Below are 19,319 nucleotides of genomic sequence, written 5' to 3' on the forward strand. Positions count from 1 at the left end.
TTCAGATCATGATGACTGAAGATGGTCCTGGATGCTGTGGAAGACTTGGCCTTTTTATGCTAAGGTCTTTAACTGGTCTTTGTTTGACTGAGGCAACACTCATTCAGTGATTAAGGCAACGTAATAATTGAGGCAAAGAATGGCCTCTCTTAACTATACAAAAAAAAAAAACAAAACCCCTCCAATCTCAGAGGAGAAGACCTTTGGGGTTTCTGGCCAAAAGAGAAACAGTTACTAATTACATATACTCTGAATCAATCACAGCTCAATCAATGACCAGTTAGTTGGGTCTTGGCCTGGGACCTATTGTTGACTAGTCATTGAGAGCCAGAATGACTATAGTTTAAACATGATTCTTAAGAAAGAAATCTAATCAGTAAACCCCAGGGTATCTTGGGAGGTTTCCACAATCAAAGAAAAAAAATTACATTCCTTTTGGTGGAACAGGAAGGAAGGAAGGAAAGGAAAGAGTTGCCAAATAGATCAATTCCAGTTGGATCCCCCAATGAAGCAGCTCTACTCACTAAGATTATTTTCGTTCTTGAAGACAACCATGCCATTGGGGAGGTGATGTCGTGACAAGGGAGTTGAATTTAAGCGACTGAGGATTGTACAAAGTCACCAACCTTACTTTCTCTTCTGGAGACTCCTGAGGCTATACATAGCTTAAATATCAGACAGCGTCATAAATTTAGTGGCAATCTAGGTCAGCTTCCTTGTTTTTCAGAAAAGAAAACTGAATCCAGACAAGTGAAGTCACACAGGTGACTGACTGCCACACAGTGGCAGAATTAGTCAGAAAGAAGTAATATAGTGCAAAGGTTTTTTTTTTTCTTCCAACTCAAAATTTGCCTTCTTGTAATTTGAGCTTTTGTAATTTTATTGGTGCAGAATTTTCTTAGTTCTTTGTCATCAAAGTTGTCTGTTTTCTCTTTTATGATAATCTCTATCCTTACTTTGGTTAAGTATCTCCCCTCTTTATCCATCCCCCAATTGTGAAAGTTAGCTCTATTTTCCTCTAATTTTCATGTAATATTTCCTTTTATATGTGAAGCTCTCATACATTTTGAGTTATGGCATAAAGAGCTATTCTTAACCTAAACCTGCCGAACCTGCCAAACTTTTTTATATTTCCCAGCAGTTCTTGTCAGACAGGAAAGTCCATTGGTGGTTATACTTTTAGATCCATGAACATAAGCCTACTGTGGTCTCTTATTTCTGGGATTTCTTTATCTTGTTTAGCCCACTAATCTCCTTAAAAAGTTTTAACCATTGTTTTAATCATTATTGTTTTCACAATAGAGTTTGAAACCTAAAAATGTTCCCCCCCCCATTATCTCTCATAAGATTCTAGACCCTTTTTCCTTCAAATGAGTTTTTTTAAAATTATTTTTGTAGAATTCTATAAAATAACCCTTTGATAATTTGTTATAACATTAAACCAGCCTTTCTGAAAGGCTGTGTAAAAGGCCTCAACCTGGAGATCAACCTATACTTCAGGAATCTTGACCCTTGGGTCCATTGCATAGGACCAAGTAGAGAACGTAGAAGGAAATATAACAAGACCTGAAAATTTTTCTAACAAAAAGAAACAATTTAGAGATTGGTAATTTGTTAATTCTGTTAGAAACCTGCCATTGTAAAGCCTTCCTTGTCCAGGAGATCCCTATAGAATAAAATAAAAGCACAGGCCCAGTCTCTGACCCTATAGAAGTCACCTTTAAGTGTTGCTTGCTTCTTTCTGTACTCTGTGATCTTGGTGGACTCACCATCTTCCTTCCTTCCTCCCTTTCTCCCTTCCTCCCTTCCTCCCTTCCTCCCTTCCTCCCTTCCTCCCTTCCTCCCTTCCTCCCTCCCTTCCTTCCTCCCTCTCTCTCTCTAGGTTTAATTGACTTGCCCAGGCTCATACAGCTAGGAGGTGTTAAGTGTCTAAGGGGGATTTGAACTCAGGTCCTCCTGACTTCTGGTGCTCTATCCACTGAGCCACATAGCTGCCCCACATCTTGTTATTCTTCTCACAGGATACTCTATTTTATCTCATTGTCTTTGTAGGAGTTGTCTCTCTTTGCTGGCATTCATTCCCTTGTTCACATCAGCTTCTTTTTCCTTCAGAAGTCAGTGTAACCCTCACCTTGTGATAAATTCCTTTCTAATTGCTCCTTCAGCTTTCTGTGACTTCCTCCCCAACTCTTTGAATTTGGTTGCTGTTCTTCATTTTTGAAGAGGACATCACTATGTTACTTTCAAGTGACAGTATATCTAACTGAGGCTGATCAGACCAATAACAAGTTTGGAAGGCTCTGCCACAGGTAGAACAAATAGTCCCTATGAACATTTGGGATGGGAGGGTTTCTCTGTGCATCTCGCATATCTTCTGAGCTAATTCAATCTTCTCTGATGAGGGCTTGTCAAGTTGGGAGGTCCCATGCCAATGTGTCCCTTGTCACAAGTATTTTTTTTTTCATGCTTATATTTACATGTTGTCACTCACAATATTATCCTCCTTGAAGGCAGAGGCAGTTTCATTCTTGTCTTTCTATCCTCTGCCCCGACACTTTTTTTTTTTTTTTTTTTTTTTAATCAAACCTGTGATTTCATGAAGGTTATTAAGGACATCTACAATTGACTCCAAAGCTAGCTGTCTATCCATTTATGTTCTACTTCCCCTGCCTGGCTCAGTGGGTATTTAATAAATGCTTATTGGTTGGTTAATTAAGGAAACAATTTTGTCTTACTTCTAGTGTTTTACATGAGAATGCCAAACCAAAACTAACCCTGTTTTATTCCTGAGGATGTGCAAAACATATCAGAGCACGTTTTTACTCAAGACTTCTCTCTGCATCATGTCACTATTTGGGTTTGGCAGAGTACTCTCCTTGTAATGCAAGAAGAATAATACTGTGACCCAAATAGATCTGATCCTAAGCACAAGGCCTTTTTTTCATTGATAGTAGCATATTCAAATTTTTTTTATTGTACATTTTTTGTGCATATTTATTAGTGCAACCCAAGCATGTACAGTATCCTTCCACTCATTTGTCTTCCTTTATTTCTGTCAAATGTTTTGTAATTGTGTTTATATAATAAGTTTGGAATATTACTTGGTGGATTGAATCCTAGATAATTAGTATAACTTTGTTGCTTTTTTTGTTTTTTGCTGAGGCAATTGGGATTAAGTGACTTGCCCAGAGTCACACAGCTAGGAAGTATTAAGTGTATGAGGCCGAATTTGAACTAGGGTCCTCCTGACTTCAGGGCCGGTGCTCTATCCATTGTACCATCTAGCTGCCTTCTTTGTTGCTATTTTAAATGTCATTTTTTTTTCCATCATCTGTTTTGAGGTACTTATTGTTGTTGTTATATAGAAATGTTGGTTTGTAGATTTATCAAGCAGTGAGTGAACATTTATTAAATGCTTACTACTTATCAGACATTGTGCTGAATGCTAGTGACACAAAAAAGTGACAGTTCCTGTTCTCAGAGAGATGATATTTGAACAGGGGGAAGAGACAACATAACACATATGTATATATACATATCTCATTTATTTATTTTGTATCCTGCTTTTTTTTTTTTTTTTTTTTTTTTTTTTTTTTTTTTTTTTTTGAGGCTGGGGTTAAGTGACTTGCCCAGGGTCCTCCTGAATTCAAGGCTGGTGCTCTATCCACTGGGCCACCTCACTGCCCCCTATCCTGCTTCTTTATTGAAGTCTTTAATTGTCTTGACAAGTTTTTTCTCTCATAACCATAAAACTGTCTGCAAATAGGGATAACTTTGCTCTTTGACATTGTTAAGTAATTTCTCTCTCATTCTAGAGCTATGACAAAAAATTATGGGAAAAGAAGCATGATACTCCCATTCCATTTTCAGTTACTGGGAAAGCTTCTGGTACTTTTTCTATTGCAAATAATTATAGCACTTGTTTTAGATATGATCTTTTTTCCAGAATATGAGAAGGGGCTATTTCATATCTTTTTAAAAAAATAATACTACCTTGTGTCAAAATACTTATTCTGGAGCTATTAGTTTGATCATATGGTTTTTTGATGCTTGTTTGGGTATTTGTTTTTTGTTTTTGTTTTTTAACGTAATTCATTTTATTTTCCTAATAGTGAACATCCCTAGCATGAATCAAGGTCTTAGTGAATTTTTTTTATCATTACTGTAGTCTTTTTAGCAGTATTCTGTTTTAAAAAAAATTCATGTTCATTAGTGAAAAGTGTCAATAATTCTTTTTCAGCTTCATCTGTTATAACATTATCCCTTGTATTCATTTTTCCAGATTTTCCCCTCCCTCCCTCTCCTCATCCTCTAGATGACAGGCTAGATGATAAGATGGCTTCTTGCAAGGAAGCAATACAGTTTGTAACTGTTCTATGTTCTCAATCTTATCGAGGCACTTGGGGACACTGAGAGGCTAGATGATTTGCTCAGGGCTCACACAACCAATATTGCTACAGGTGGGATTTGAATCCAATTCATTCTATTCTCAGGTTGATTCTCTAGCTACAGCTTCATCCTGCCTTTCTATCAGAATTAAGTCAATACCATATTTATTTTATAAAAAGAAGTCTAATGGAGTTCCTTCTTTCTCAATTATTGTGAATAGTTTTTTACCCTAATTATCATTTATTTAAATATTGGTAGAATTCTGTTTCCTAATATGCTAACAAAACTGAGATTTAAAGGAAAGGAATAATTTTCTTAAAAAAAGGAAAAAATTCTCAAATTTACATATCAAGATTGAGGGATCTTAAATAAAACAATATCATAAAGAAATTTGGCAGCCACGAATAAGCAAAGTAAATTCTCAGATGACAGATTTTTAAAGAATTTTGTCAAACATTCATGGGGGAAAAAACTATGTGAATAAAATTAATCTAACTTCCCTAGAAGTCTGTTCAGGTCATAATTTTCATTTTATTCATTCTTTTGTTGGATTTGTTCAGCTGTAAATGTGGAGGCCATGAAGACCCAGCCCCCTCATTTTACAGATAAGACTGTGACCTGGAGGGGTAAAGGTATCTCTCTAATGTCTGACAAAGTAATCAAACTAAAGCCTTCCTGATTCCAACTCCAGTTTTTTATCCTCACCCTGCTACTTCTGGGCCCCTTAAGCTCTGAACCAAGATCATAGTGAATTTTGATTGTGCTTTTTTTGAGATTTGCTGATACAGTAAATTTTATCCTAGCATTCATTTTGTTATAAGTTGTCATTTTTAAAAAATTACTGTATGCAGTGAATTTGGGGGTTTTATTTTCTTAAAGTTCTACTATTTGTTTTTATTTTATGAAAATTTAATCTACTTATCTTTGATGTCATGATTGTATAATTTTTTACTTTCCTTCCTTATTTTTTTTTCTCTTCTGAGTCAGCACTTGGAACCAGTGATTAGGTTTGCTTGCTTTAACATGATCCCTGAATTCTCCATAGAGAACTCCCCTCTTCCCTTCTGTTTGCCTGCCTTATTCCAAGTTTTTTGATTTTACTTAAATCATCAAAAAATAGCCAACATGTATGTAGTATGTACTATGTGCCAGGAAATGTACTAATAATAAGTCTTTTTAGTCATTACCATATTTGATCTTCACAACAATGCTGGAAATTAGGTGCTATTATTATCCCCATTTTACAGATAAGGAAACTGTTAGCCTCTTTTTATATGTCTTCTCCATTCCCCCTTCTTTCTTCATTCATTCCAATTAAGTATGCAGGTTCAAATTCCCTACCTTCCTTTTCTTTTAACTTGGTTGTAACCCTCTTTTCCAAGAAGTATTCATTTCTTTCTTCTTCCTCTTTTGGAGCACTACCTTCAAAAGATAGCAGTGATAAGAATACCACCTGCATCATAAAAATACTCATTTCTTTCTGGGGCCTCAGCCTTTCTAGCAATGCTCCATAGGTTTCTTCTGTCAGCATCATTCTAGTGTATACTTGACAAATCTCCAGAGATTCTACACCACATTCTAACTCCATGCCTTAGGAAGACAAGAGAACTTCCATTTACTTATCAATAAGTGGCTATCTGTGGAACCTGTAGCAAGTTGCTACACTGTTCACCTCTTCTGACCATTCCCTAATGATAAGCCCTTCTCGATCCACTCCTTCATTCCCTCCACCCCAGAAGACAAAGCCTCAGACTAGATACTTAGCTCAAGTGTTTAGTGGGCCTTTCTCTCTCCCAGGTATCAGATTTGTCAGGATCCCAGGCCACCTGATTCTTTTTTCTTGTGTTTACCTTGAAGCCAACCTGTCATTCTTTCAAGGAACAGTTCCTTTTTCCTGATAAACTGGAGATAGGAGTAGCAATCCTATACATCCCTTTTAGTTTCTCAGAAGAAAGCACCCAGCCTGTCCTTGGGAGGTATGCAGTGGTAATGTGGCATTCACTGGCTTTAACCCTACCCTGTACATTAGCTGGAAGTGAGATTCTCAATATTCTGTCATTATTATTGGTAGCTCTTATGCAGGATTTTCATGGCTAACTGCCTCTGGTCACCTGCCATATCTCTGCAATGTGGGTGACTCAGTCAATGGAGTTTCTGAGTAAGGTTTTATTTATTCACAGGCTTCCTGCCTTTTCTTCTTAGAAAAGCTTATTACTATGAGGTTGCATAAATACCTTTGTCAATTAGTAACTTCCTGCAAAAGCTCTAATGTGAACCGAAGCTGTCCACAGCTGTTGTCTGTGAGGGCCCCTCAAGCAGAATCCAATTACTTCTATCCCTTCTCTGCTCTCCCAACTAATCAAGTTTTAGAAATCACCTATCTTGCTGCTTTTCTTTATAATGAGCCGAAATCTGGCCCTCTGCACATTTCACCTATTACTCCTGAAAAGATCAAGTCTAATCCTTTTTGGATGTGATAGACCATCCAATTACATGAACAAAGCTCTTCTATTCCCCTTTAAGTCTTTTCCAAGCTGAATATCCTCAATTCCCCATCCAGTCTTATGATATGGTTGGATCCTCTTAATCCTTTTGATTATTCTTCCCTAAATGCATTCTGGTTTGCCAATATTCTTTTTTAATTAAAATCAAAAAACAAAAACTTTATAAGTCCCCACAGGATGAAATTTTCCTTGTAATAAAAGAAATTAAGCAAAAACACTCAGGACAATGGCTGACAATGTATACATCTATAGCATTCTGCCACATAGAACATATCTGTTCTCTGGGATCATGACTAGTTTATAGTTTCTCGGGATTTGGCTTCCTTTCAGTGATCTTTTTATTCATCATAACCCAGAGTAAAATGTGGCACTAGGACTGAACAAGCAGACCACATATGATCAGACTGTGACAAGTGCCCCATTTCATCCTGTAATGAAGCCAGGGGCTTGTGCCAAAAACTAGCTGTCTGGTGTACCACCCAATGCTAAAGGATCAGCCATACCCCTAGAGCTGCTCTCTGCCTCTGGCAGCCACTGTGACTCTCCACATCAGCTGTACCTCTTGTGAGTGCTAGATTTCCAGGGATCTGGTGTCAGCCAGTCAAGAAGAATTTATTAAAGAATCCTAGTGCCTGGACATGTGCTAAGCACTGGGAAGAAGGACAGCTATTTTTAAAAAGAAGTTGAAAAGTGGAGATAGGTTAGATTGAAGAATAGTAATAAAAGTCCCATAGGAGATGAGTCCACAGAGAAACCTGAAGAGGCACAAAAACATTTTTAGCCTGGATTTCCATTTAATTTGGAGTTTCTGGGAGGACCAACCAATCAAAAGAAAAAGTCACTCCATGTTTCAGCTTTCTGGCTCACAATGCTGCTCTCTACTTAGGAAAAACCTTGCCTTTTTATGTGAAGGGAACAAAAATATTAATTTGTAAGATGTATCCTACTAGATCACATGATCCATGGTCTCCAGGTCCAAACATCCCCACTCACCCACACTCTCCATTTGCAGCAGGTAAATCACAAACCCTGGGCTATGAGAATGTGTTCAGAGTTCAGCTCAAACTTCTCATTCCCCATCTTGGAAGGAAAAAGAGGAAGAAGCCAGTTGTGGCCACAGGATCCCATGGCTAATCTAGACATTTGAGGTTTGGCCTGGATTCTATATTATTGTGCTTTCCCAATGACTTCTGCTTACCGTTGGAAGATGTTACCCCACATAGGCACTCATACACACACTTTTTAGTTCCTTCTCTACCAAATGCAACACAAAGTCTTTTTTAAAATATTCATCTGATGTGTTTATCGTCTAACCCAAAGGTGTTACTCAAATAGGAACTATTTATTAAAGAATCCTAGTGTCTGGTCATGTTAAACATTTCCCAATTATGTTCAAATTTGATTTTGCTTTCACTGAAGTTTTTCAGACCGCTGGTCTGGACATGCTGATCTAAACCACATCTTTCCATCTCCTGACCCACTACACTAACCTAAAATACTGTATCAAAAGTTTGGCTAAAATTTAAGTAAATTATATCCACAGCATTCCCCTCATACAGTAGTTTAATAATTCCATCAAAAAGGAAAATGAAATTGGTATATCCTGAGCTGTTCTTGATGAAGCCAGGTTGGCTTTAAATACAAACCTTTGAGACTTGTCACTGAAGGCCCTCTTCACCCTGACTGCAACCCAAGCTCCCTTTTGAGCCTTAGTTCTTTTTGTGTACTTCTGAATCACATAGTTCTTTCTGTATAGTTAACTCCTTCAAATCTGTTCATTTTATCCTAATCTCATCCCACCCTTTCCTATTGTGTTCCCTTTTCTTTATCCTTCTCCTTCCATCTTTCAGCATTTATTAAGCCTCTAGGGATACTGAAAGCAACAAAAGACAGTTCTTTGCCCCCAGGGAATCTGGAAGTAGACCATCTCAGCCTACAGGGAATATTTCTCCTTCTAGTCCCAGAACTAGTGCCATTTCCTCCAGGACAGCAAACTTGATTTCACTCACTACCTCTCACTCCCCCAGAAATAGTTCCAGATTTCTCTCTGCTTTTATTCACTTAAATCACTTTCTGATTTTTATTGTGCCTTTTTGTTCCATGAGCTGTTTCCCCCTACTTGAGTGTAAAATTCCTAAAAGATAGGAATTGTATTAATTTTCCCTCTTTGCCACATCAGCATTTAACATAACTCATACATAGGAATTTAATAAACATTTGTTGATTAAAATGTGAACTTTTCTTTGTTCTAGGAATTAAAGTTTGTGGAAGAATGAATATTTGTCATTAAAAATGCACGAAATAGGTATTATCAAATTGCTGGAGCCAGCAATTTAACTTTGCTAATTTAATGGTTAATGTCTTGTGGAAAGAACTTATTCATCCTTTTCTGCCACTTTTTTTCAAGAAGACTCCCAGCAAAGCTTTACTATTTGCAGAATTACCATTTCATAAAGTTGGACTAATAAATTAGAAACAAATTAAAAAGAAGAAAGGCTTATGACTATTAAATGATTGCTCCAAGTATGCCTTTCTATATGTAACCATAAGTTATGTATAAATTACATTTTTATACTTTGAATCACTTTAAATGTGTACTTAGGGATGTTGATTTTTAAAAGAATGCAACCTTCAACAGTATTTAACAGTATTAGGCATCTACTGCTAGTAGTATGATGAGCATTTGTATTGATAGAACTTTTTAAAGAGACACAGTTTGTACCCTCATGAAGTTAAGTCCAGTCAGTGTAGAGGTAACAAACAGCTGGTATGCACAATATTACAGAAGTGTATAGGTGTTAGGTGATATTAGAGGATATGAGGGTCAATCAGAAAAGGTTTCTTGGAAGAACTGGCATTGGAAATAAACTTTAGGAACAGATTTGGAATTTAGTAAATGAAAGGGGAAGAGAAGGATATTGTAGGCATAAGAGAAAATCTGAGCAAGGACGAGGAGACCAAAAATGGGTGATGGGTGTTCAGGCCCCCAGAGACCCATCTAATTTGGCTATGGTGTAGAGTGTGCAGTGGGCGGGAAGGGGAAAGAGGAGGGTAGAAGTTATGAGATAAAGTACTAAGAAATGCCCAGCAGAGAGAAGAGTTAGAACTTTTCTCCAGAAGAAATGGAGAATCCCTGGAATCTTTTTTTAACTGATGTGGCAATCTGTGCATAATAAAGATTAGTCTTTCATCAATAAGAAGGATGACTAGAAGAGGAAAGCAGAGAGCCAGTTGAGGGGGTGGCACAGGAGGAAGGTTAAAAGGAATCCAGCTTCTTGGATAGAAAAAGGGAGAGACTGAAGCTTTTAATCATTCCATGTTTACAGTAGACTGTTGGAGGAGTGATTTTAGATAGATAGAGTTTGAAGTGGAGGAGATGAACTGCTTAGGTGGTTTCTCTCTCCTTTTGTTGGCTAGTGACTTTTATAAATCCACAAAGAGTAGAATTGCAGATGTTAAAGTTGTTTTGATAAATAAACCTTGGAGTCAAAATATAATTTGGTAGAATTGGAAAAAGCCACATCAGCCAAAAGAAATACAAGAAACCTCATACACAGCATGTGAGAGCTTCTCAGGAAATCCTTGTGGCTCACTATTCCTGTAAATTTCAGCTGAGAGAAAACATACACAATACCAACAATAGTACCAGAAAATGACAAAAACAACCCATCTGGACGATGAATTAACCAAATACCTTCAAGTGAGCTAAGATTGCCCTGTTGGGTAAAATCATTTGTTGGGGGGAGGGAGAACCCAAGCCATGCTCAACAAGAAATCCAAAATTTTGCAGAAGCAGCATTTTGAGAAAATTATTTTTGCCAATCCTAGCTTAAAAAAAAAAAAAAAAAAAAAAAGGTGACTGAGGTTCTCAAATGAAAGCCCAAGGAGTGAGTGGCTTCTGAGTTAAATGGACCATCCCAGTTTTCTCCTCTAAGAAAGAGATACTAAAGCAGCACAGAACTATTCACTTTCCAAAATTTCCAAGTCAAATTCAGTAGACTAAGTAATAGCACCATTGTTCTTGACTTAGATTTACAAAGGAAAGTCCACTGTGTAGGCAATCCAGGTGCCAAGATTTCAGTAAGATGTTTTCACTAATAGCTTTTCTTCTCACCACCTAATAGTACCAGATGCTTTACAACCCTAAATGCTACTTTCAGTAGTGTACTGACTATGCTTTGTATCCAAGAGAAGGGAGAATGACTTGAATAGAAAAAGATTAGATTTTTAGAATGCTCCATGACGTATGACTGCCTCTGATAAGAAGAGAGCCTGTAAGTAGCAGATGCTGGTCTGATGTGAAATGGAATTCACCGAGGAAAGGAATTGTCAGTTTGATCGGGTAGCCTGCTATGGTTTAGTTAGTAGCAGCTCCAAAAGTAACTTAACTTTGGACTGTGTCTGAAGGACAAATACACATACATATACACAGACATGTATTATGTACATTGTGCATATGTAATCATATATGAAGTATATGTGTCCATATATATGTATATATAAATACATACTTATGTATGGATACATATACTATTTTGTACAGTCTTTTTAAATCCAAGAAGATAATATACATCTTTATTTGATGTATTGTTAGAACCAAAATCTTGGGAGCAAAGGGCACATGATATCTTTAGGGACCTCAGGCCTTTAATAAGAAAGAATAGCCTACTGCTAATGTATAAGTTCTTTTTAGGATTCCAGAATCATTCTTTAATGCAATATCAAAAAGAGTGGTTCCTTTTTGATTGCCCTGAACTGTAATTTATTAAATTATGCATGGTATTTTTTGAAAGCAGAGAGTCCTTTATAGAAAAAGGCTTTTCTCTAAAGGGAGAGCTTGGACTTGTGAGAACAAATGGGAGAGTTGCATGGAATATGATGTTCCTTAGTTGACGAAGCAGTCATCTCATTTGATCTTATAAAACTTTGGGACAGATGATGCCATGATTACTCTTTCCAGGCTCATATAGACAGTGTCCAAACTAAGGAAGTGTGAATGTGCACAAGGTCCCCCAGCATTCAGTATAGTGAGGATTCCTTGCTGCTTCTAAGGCTAGACTCTAAAATTCTTAAATGTTTGCTTTCACTCAGATAAAGTCAATCCTTGTTATTGGCATGTTTCCTTCGTTTTACTTTTCAGTTAACAGTTTACTTAACGATTTCATCCTTAATCATTTGTAGCCAACAGCTGAAGATTGCGTTATATTGATTTTCATACATTCTCAGTCTTTTCTGAAAAATAACAAAACCCTTGGAATGTACTTTAATGCCACTTCTCTTTTAATCTCTTTCAGAATTCTCCACTTTACCAGTACTTGCAAGATTTGGGACAGACCGACTTTGAAATATGTTCTTCCGTGTCACCAAAAGCAGAACAATGTACCTCCAAGGAGGGACAGCAAGAGAATTCTACCAAGATGCCATCAAATGTGAGCACCTGCATGCTAATAAATGAGCTGACATTTACTGAAGAATTGCCCCACTGGGTTTTTAAAAAAAAAATCCATTTACATTACTTTTTTAAAATTATTCCTTCTAGGCCCTAACCTCCACTACATATTGCCTCCCATGAAAAGCACCAAAAAATTTGAGGATTTGATTCTAATGATTTATTTAGACTCCTAGATACTGTTACTTCATCAGAATTTAATATTAAAGTGATGAAATGAGGTTACATATACTTTAAATATTGAGCTTCCTTTACAGCTATCCTTCAAAGATAAACTGGCAAGAGGTTTAGATTTAGGAGGTAGGCCTGAATTGTGCAAGCCAATGTGCAGAGATGGAAAGTATGATGATAGATGTGGTGATTGAAGAAAAGCTGAGAATACTTTTCTTTTGTTCCTTTTCCAACCCTTGTTTGTTACATGACTGTAACAATACTCCAAGGATTAACCTTTGGTTCCCTGGGACCAAATAGTCTTAGAGATGGGAGATTGCAAAAACTCAGCAAAAATTCTAGCTACTGCTAAGAGTACTGCTTTGTGGAATTGGAGCTGATGATAATGATGAAGATGAACACTGGAGGCTTAATGCACATGCGTGGTTAAAAAAAAAAAAAAAAATGCTTTCCCATCCCCACCTCTCCACATCCTCATTATGGTAGGGACTTTAGGGCCAGGGACTTTCTGGATGGGAACACAGGATTAGTACATGCTTCACAGAGGAGTTGAAGTAGAAATTATCACCTTTGTTTCAGTTTCTTCTGGGGCATCCATTTCTCTGGGCTAGCCAGCAATAATGTAGGGCCCATTCTAGAAAGAGGTCTAGAGTAAGCAGCATTTGTATCTCTCTATCCCTATTTTGTTCAAAAATATGAATATTCTTAAGGCCCATATCTTATCTGATTTCCTTAATTATTCACTAAAACTTTAGTGAGAAAGCATCTAAAACAAACTCAAACTATTACATATGTTTTGCCTAATTTTTTGTTACCTTTGCTATGTGTCTAGGACTGCCAACTACTGCTATTTAGAATGGTTCTGTTTTAGCTTTTTTTTCTTATAGTTAATAATTCAAATGAGAGTTTCCTCCATCATCATAGATCACCAAATTGCTGTAGCCAGCCTTCTGCTACTCAATCTCTTCACCCTTAATTGGCTGACCTTCATAATAAACAAATAATCATCAATTAGGCCCAGCTTTAATCCCAACAGCTATTGAAGATATAGCCTTTAAAATTCCAGGATCATCTAAATGGTCAAAGGATATGAACAGACAATTCTCAGATGATGAAATTGAAACTATATCCACTCATATGAAAGTGTTCCAAATCACTACTGATCAGAGAAATGCAAATTAAGACAACTCTGAGATACCACTACACACCTGTCAGATTGGCTAAGATGACAGGAACAAATAATGATGAATGTTGGAGGGGATGTGGGAAAACTGGGACACTAATACATTGCTGGTGGAGTTGTGAAAGAATCCAGCCATTCTGGAGAGCAATTTGGAACTATGCCCAAAAAGTTATCAAACTGTGCATACCCTTTGACCCAGCAGTACTACTACTGGGCTTATATCCCAAAGAAATACTAAAGAGCGGAAAGAGGCCTGTATGTGCCAAAATGTTTGTGGCAGCTCTTTTTGTTGTAGCTAGAAACTGGAAGATGAATGGATGTCCATCAGTTGGAGAATGGTTGGATAAATTATGGTATATGAAGGTTATGGAATATTATTGCTCTGTAAGAAATGACCAGCAGGAGGAATACAGAGAGGCCTGGAGAGACTTAAACCAACTGATGCTGAGTGAAATGAGCAGAACCAGAAGATCACTATACACTTCAACAACAATACTGTATGAGGATGTATTCTGATGGAAGTGGAAATCTTCAACATAAAGAAGAGCCAACTCACTTCCAGTTGATCAATGATGGACAGAGTTAGCTACACCCAGAGAAGGAATACTGGGAAGTGAATGTAAATTGTTAGCACTAATATCTGTCTGCCCAGGTTACATGTACCTTCGGAATCTAATGCTTATTGTGCAACAAGAAAATGGTATTTACACACATGTATTGATTGTATCTAGGTTATATTGTAACACATGTAAAATGTATGGGATTGCCGGTCATCGGAGGGAGGGAATAGACGGGGGGGGGGAGGGGGGATAATTTGGAAAAATGAATACAAGGGATAATATTATAAAAAAATATATAATAAAAATTTTAAAAATAAATAAATTTAAAAAAAAATTCCAGGTTCATCTCCATGACATCAGAGTTGCAGCACCAAATACATAATGGGACTTTATGTTGAAGGAAGATTTAGACAACCTTTATTTTACACTGTAAACATCCATGTAGATGTTAAAGAGCACAGCACAGTTTGCAGTTGTTGATGGATCATTGATTCAACAAACTTTTAGTATTTACCACATGTACAAGATTATACAGGGTGCCCTAGTTGGAAGGAGGAATAAAATAAGGTCCTTGCCCTCTCCATATAAGTAGATGGAATGATGGAATACCATTATGAAGGGTAAACATTCATAATGCAAAAATAAACTTAATTGCAAAAAAGAAATACAAGTTGCTGAAAGAATTCAGGTGGAAAAGTATTTGAGAAACAGAATATGTGAGAAAGGTAATATCAGGGAAAGCTTCTAGCATTTGGGCTGGTTCTTGTCCAGATTTAAGATTATACCAATGAAAACATCCCAATACATGAGATTATAACAGTGACTATTAGATAGGAATATGACATGAACATGGGAGATGGATAAATAGTGGGAATACATGGAACATAATCATGGAAAGTGAATGGTCCGAAGTGGTAGGGGATAAAGCTGAAAGCACACGTTGATGTCACTTGTTAAAGGACCTTGAATTTGTGTTTTACTTGGTAAGCCACAGGGAAACTTGGAAGACTTTTTGAGCAGTAGAGTCACATGAATAGATTTCTATGTAAAGAAGATTAATCTGATAGCAGCTTATAGGCTATATTGGAGCAAGGAAATTCTTGCAGAAATCCAAGCAAGAACTCATGAAAGTCAAAGTAGAAAGCAAAGGGGTCTATATGATAGAGGTTGCAGAGAAGGCCCAGTGGAACAGGAGAGTAATTGGAGGGGAGTGGGGAGAGAAAAAAGTCAAAGATGACCCCAAGATCATAAGCTTGATTAATCAGGAGAAGGAAGAACCATTAATAGTATCAATGGAAGGGGGGGATGATCATTGATCTGTGAAAATATTGACATTGAAGTGTTGAATTGGAACTATTCTTCAAAAGCTATTCATTTGTATATATGCAATTACCTAGCAATACCAACATTAGCTCCATATCCCAAAGACAAGAGAATATCATCCATGTGTACAAAAACATTTCTAGCAGCTCTTTTTGTGGTAGGAAGAAAATTAAGATAAATTAAGGAGATGGCATCCATTGAAGTATGACTGAATAACTTGTGATATATGATTATAATGGAATATTATTATGCTGCAAGAAATGATGATGGGAGTAGTTTTAAAGAACTTGGGAAGACTTGTATGACCTAATGCAAAGTAGAATGATTAGAACCAGAAGAATAACATATAATAAGAGCAATGCTGTAAGAATCATCAGTTCTGAAAGATTAAGTAATTGATTTACACAGTTCCAAAAGACTAAACATACCATCCACCTCCAAAAAAAGAACCAATGGACTTGGAATGCAGGTTGAAGCATATTTTCTTCTATTTTTTTTTCTTTCTCTTTTTTTTTGGGGGGGAGGCAAGGAATGAGAGAGTATAGCTAATGAGGAAATGTGTTTTGTATGATTATTTGTATTTGAGATTTTTTTCTATTTTTCTTACATCCTCAGCAGAGTGAAGGAGAGAAAATGAAAATAAAAATAAAATTTTTTAAAAATCCCGAGAAATTGAAATACTGACAAGACATTCAATATATAAAACAGTTGAACATATAGTTTTAAACCTCTACTTACTCTTATAGAGAGTTGAAAGGAGAAAAAAAAAAACTCAGAATCTGGCAGAGAAACAGCTCTGGGATTGTTAATCCTTTTTGGACAGTGAAGCCTTTGGACCTCTTTTGAGAAGACTGTTTTTAAATACAGAAAATAAAATACATAGAAATACAAAGGAGACTAATTACATGAGAAGATAGTATCAAAATATTTAAAAAGCAAGTTCACAAGATTAAAAACCCTTGATTTAAGAGAAGAAAATTACCAGTAAAGTACAATGTTATAGAAGCAAAAGTCATAGAAGGTATCAAAAATAGGATTTCAATGGTAGTATCAGATGCTTCATAGAGTTATCAAGAAAAAACGTGGGGGTTTGAGAAGACGTTTCTCAGCAACTACTGAAAGAATGTCAATGTCAATGGAGTGCTACAGAAGCCAGCTTTCATTAGATAAAGTATTGGGGTAGATGAGATGATTTCATACAAAAATCAGGTGAAAAAAAAACTAATGATAAAAGCAAGACCAGTAAAAGATGTCTCTTAAGTGTTTAACAGACTATTCTATAAAAAAGAACTTAGACTTTTTTTCCACTGATGGGGGTCAGTAGAAGACCTCACATAGAGACTAAAGGATCACTTGTTTGGAGATGCTATAGAAAGGATTCCTATACAGGTATGAATTGCAATAGATTAGAATCCCAGCCAGCCAAGAGTCTTGGATTGGGAGAATAGAACATTTTCAAAAGGTTTGGCAGTGAAGAGAAAAGAAAGAAGGATAACAGAGGAAAAGGGAAAATAGATGGAATTAATGAGTAAAAACCTTACTTAAGCAGAATGCTTAGAGAATTGCATAGTTGCTATTTTTTTCTTTTTGGCTAACCCAATAAATCTTATTTCATTTCTTTGTTATTAATTTTTTTTCTAAAATCCATTATAAGTATAGAAGAATATTCAGAATTGAATATTTGATGTACACAAATTTTAATACTGTCAAAATCAGTTATATGTGAATCTAAGTTTTAACTTTGAAACTAACTGAATATTGATTTATTATTATATTTTCTTCTAATCTTTTTGTTTACTTTGCCATTGGCCCCCTTTTTAGCCAAAACAAAACAACAACAAAAAACAAAAATCAAGAAAAGAAAAACAAACAAATCCTAAGGCCATACAGAAATAACAATTCCAGTCATTTGAACATTTCACTTAATTGAAATTTTATTCCAGTTTGAGCAGAGCACTTTCCAGTTCCATGTTTTCATTAAGTGTGTGTATTCTTTCCACCACTGAAGATTGCAGCCTCTCTAAAACTTCATAGGCAGTCTTCTCTGGTAGTCAGACTAGGAATGACCAGTGCTCAAAACCTGACCAGCTTTGATAGGTTTCAAGAACCCACATTATCTGTCCTTCATTATGAGGCCTTGGAGTAAAAAAAAAAAAAAATCTTGAATGGAGCATGGGCTTTAATGTTAATTCTGTGTTCTTTACTTCCCTTTACCAGGGTATTCTGTTAAACTTGGCTGAAAGTTTCACCAGGTGGACATCACTGTTTCAGTGCTGTAAGAATGATGACTTGCTCCGCAAATTGGTGAGTTTCTCTCTTTGAGTTCTTTTTAGATCTCTTTTTCCAAACTTAATTGATTTTGGTCACAGAATGAAATTACTTTTGAATCACTTTTTACATTACAAATTAGTGTAGCAGAAGGAGACCTGGACTAGAAATCAGACTTGTGATGCTAAATACCTTCTGAATTTTTAGAGGGAAAATTGACTCCTATTGGCTGAAAAATGCCATGGAACTAATTTTCCAAGTATTGGACATAGCTCTTGCCAGGTGTTCTCTAGGTCTTGAAACCTTGTTTTCAAAATTGGGCAAATCATTTTATTTTTCTAGGCCTGTTGTCTCAGCTATAAAATGAGGACTTTGGGCTCCATGATTTCTGGTACTTCTTCAAGCCCTAAATGCCAAGTTAATTTAATTCTAGATTGCCAAGTCACATATTAACATCATCCCCTGTACCTTCCTTTTTTCTCCTTTTTATTCCCCCTTCCCCCAAACCCAAGGGCTCCTGGGAAAAGTAAAGGAGGTTTCTTCCTAATTCATAAATTTTTTAAAATTAATTTTAATCTAATGCAGTTGATAAAGCATAGCATATATATGTTTTCTGAAGACTTGCAGTTACTCCATTTTGAGGCTTTCCTTGTATTGGTTCTTGTTCTTTCTGGCCATGATATATCTCTTAGACCTGGATGCTTAAGGTCCTTCTTACAAAGAATTTTTATGCACTTCAACTCTGTGTCTCTGTACTAGTGCAATTTTCAAAATATGTTTCTAAATGGCCAAATACAATGAGTTTTCTTCAACTTTAAAAAAAGAAGAATCAGAAAGACTTAGAACAATATAGCTGATATCTATGTGAAGAACTTATTTTAGAGATTAATATACTTGATTTTTCTATTTAACTGTGGCTTGCTCACTATGACTAATTGAAGATAATTTTTTTAAGCAATATCTATTGGCATATAAATGTTAAGGTTTTATCCTTTGGCGAAAGCATAGGCAGATAAATGTTAAGGTTTTATCCTTTGGGGAAGTCATAATAGGCATATTGTGGAAGGCTACTATTGACTTAGAATATAATAATATTCAAAACTTGTCTTTGCTTCCTTGTAGGTTTTTTTTTGTTCTCTGCTGTATACCTTTTACTTTATTCTTTTATTTTTGTTTTCTCTTTTTCTCCCTCCCTTTCCTCACACTCCAAGCAGGCCACAGTTAAGCATATGTTTATGTGTGTGTATACGTTTCTATACACATTTATATATACATACACAAGATATCTATACTCATACACATGCATTCATATACATCTATATAAGAGGGAATTTGTCCTCTCTCTGAAGATGGATAATATCACCCTTCATAAGTCTAAGTCTTTCCATATTTTTCTAAATCCATTAACTTATTTCCTACACCACAACAAATTCCAACTTTATACTGTCTGTTTTAGTCTAAAATAGCATTCA

General features: G+C 36.2%; 1 protein-coding gene across 5 annotated transcripts in view; it reads left to right on the forward strand.

Moving 5' to 3' along the window:
* Positions 1-19,319, forward strand: part of VEZT (vezatin, adherens junctions transmembrane protein) — a 94,410-nt gene that overhangs the window by 13,774 nt on the left and 61,317 nt on the right. For all 5 annotated transcript variants that reach the window (XM_074271291.1, XM_074271289.1, XM_074271292.1 and 2 more), the window contains exons 2-3: positions 12,188-12,322; positions 17,797-17,883. In XM_074271291.1, coding sequence (XP_074127392.1) covers positions 12,188-12,322; positions 17,797-17,883 — 222 coding nt within the window. The remainder of the gene's footprint in view (positions 1-12,187; positions 12,323-17,796; positions 17,884-19,319) is intronic.

This window comes from Sminthopsis crassicaudata, chromosome 5 (genome assembly GCF_048593235.1).
Source record: "Sminthopsis crassicaudata isolate SCR6 chromosome 5, ASM4859323v1, whole genome shotgun sequence".
Taxonomy (NCBI): domain Eukaryota; kingdom Metazoa; phylum Chordata; class Mammalia; order Dasyuromorphia; family Dasyuridae; genus Sminthopsis; species Sminthopsis crassicaudata.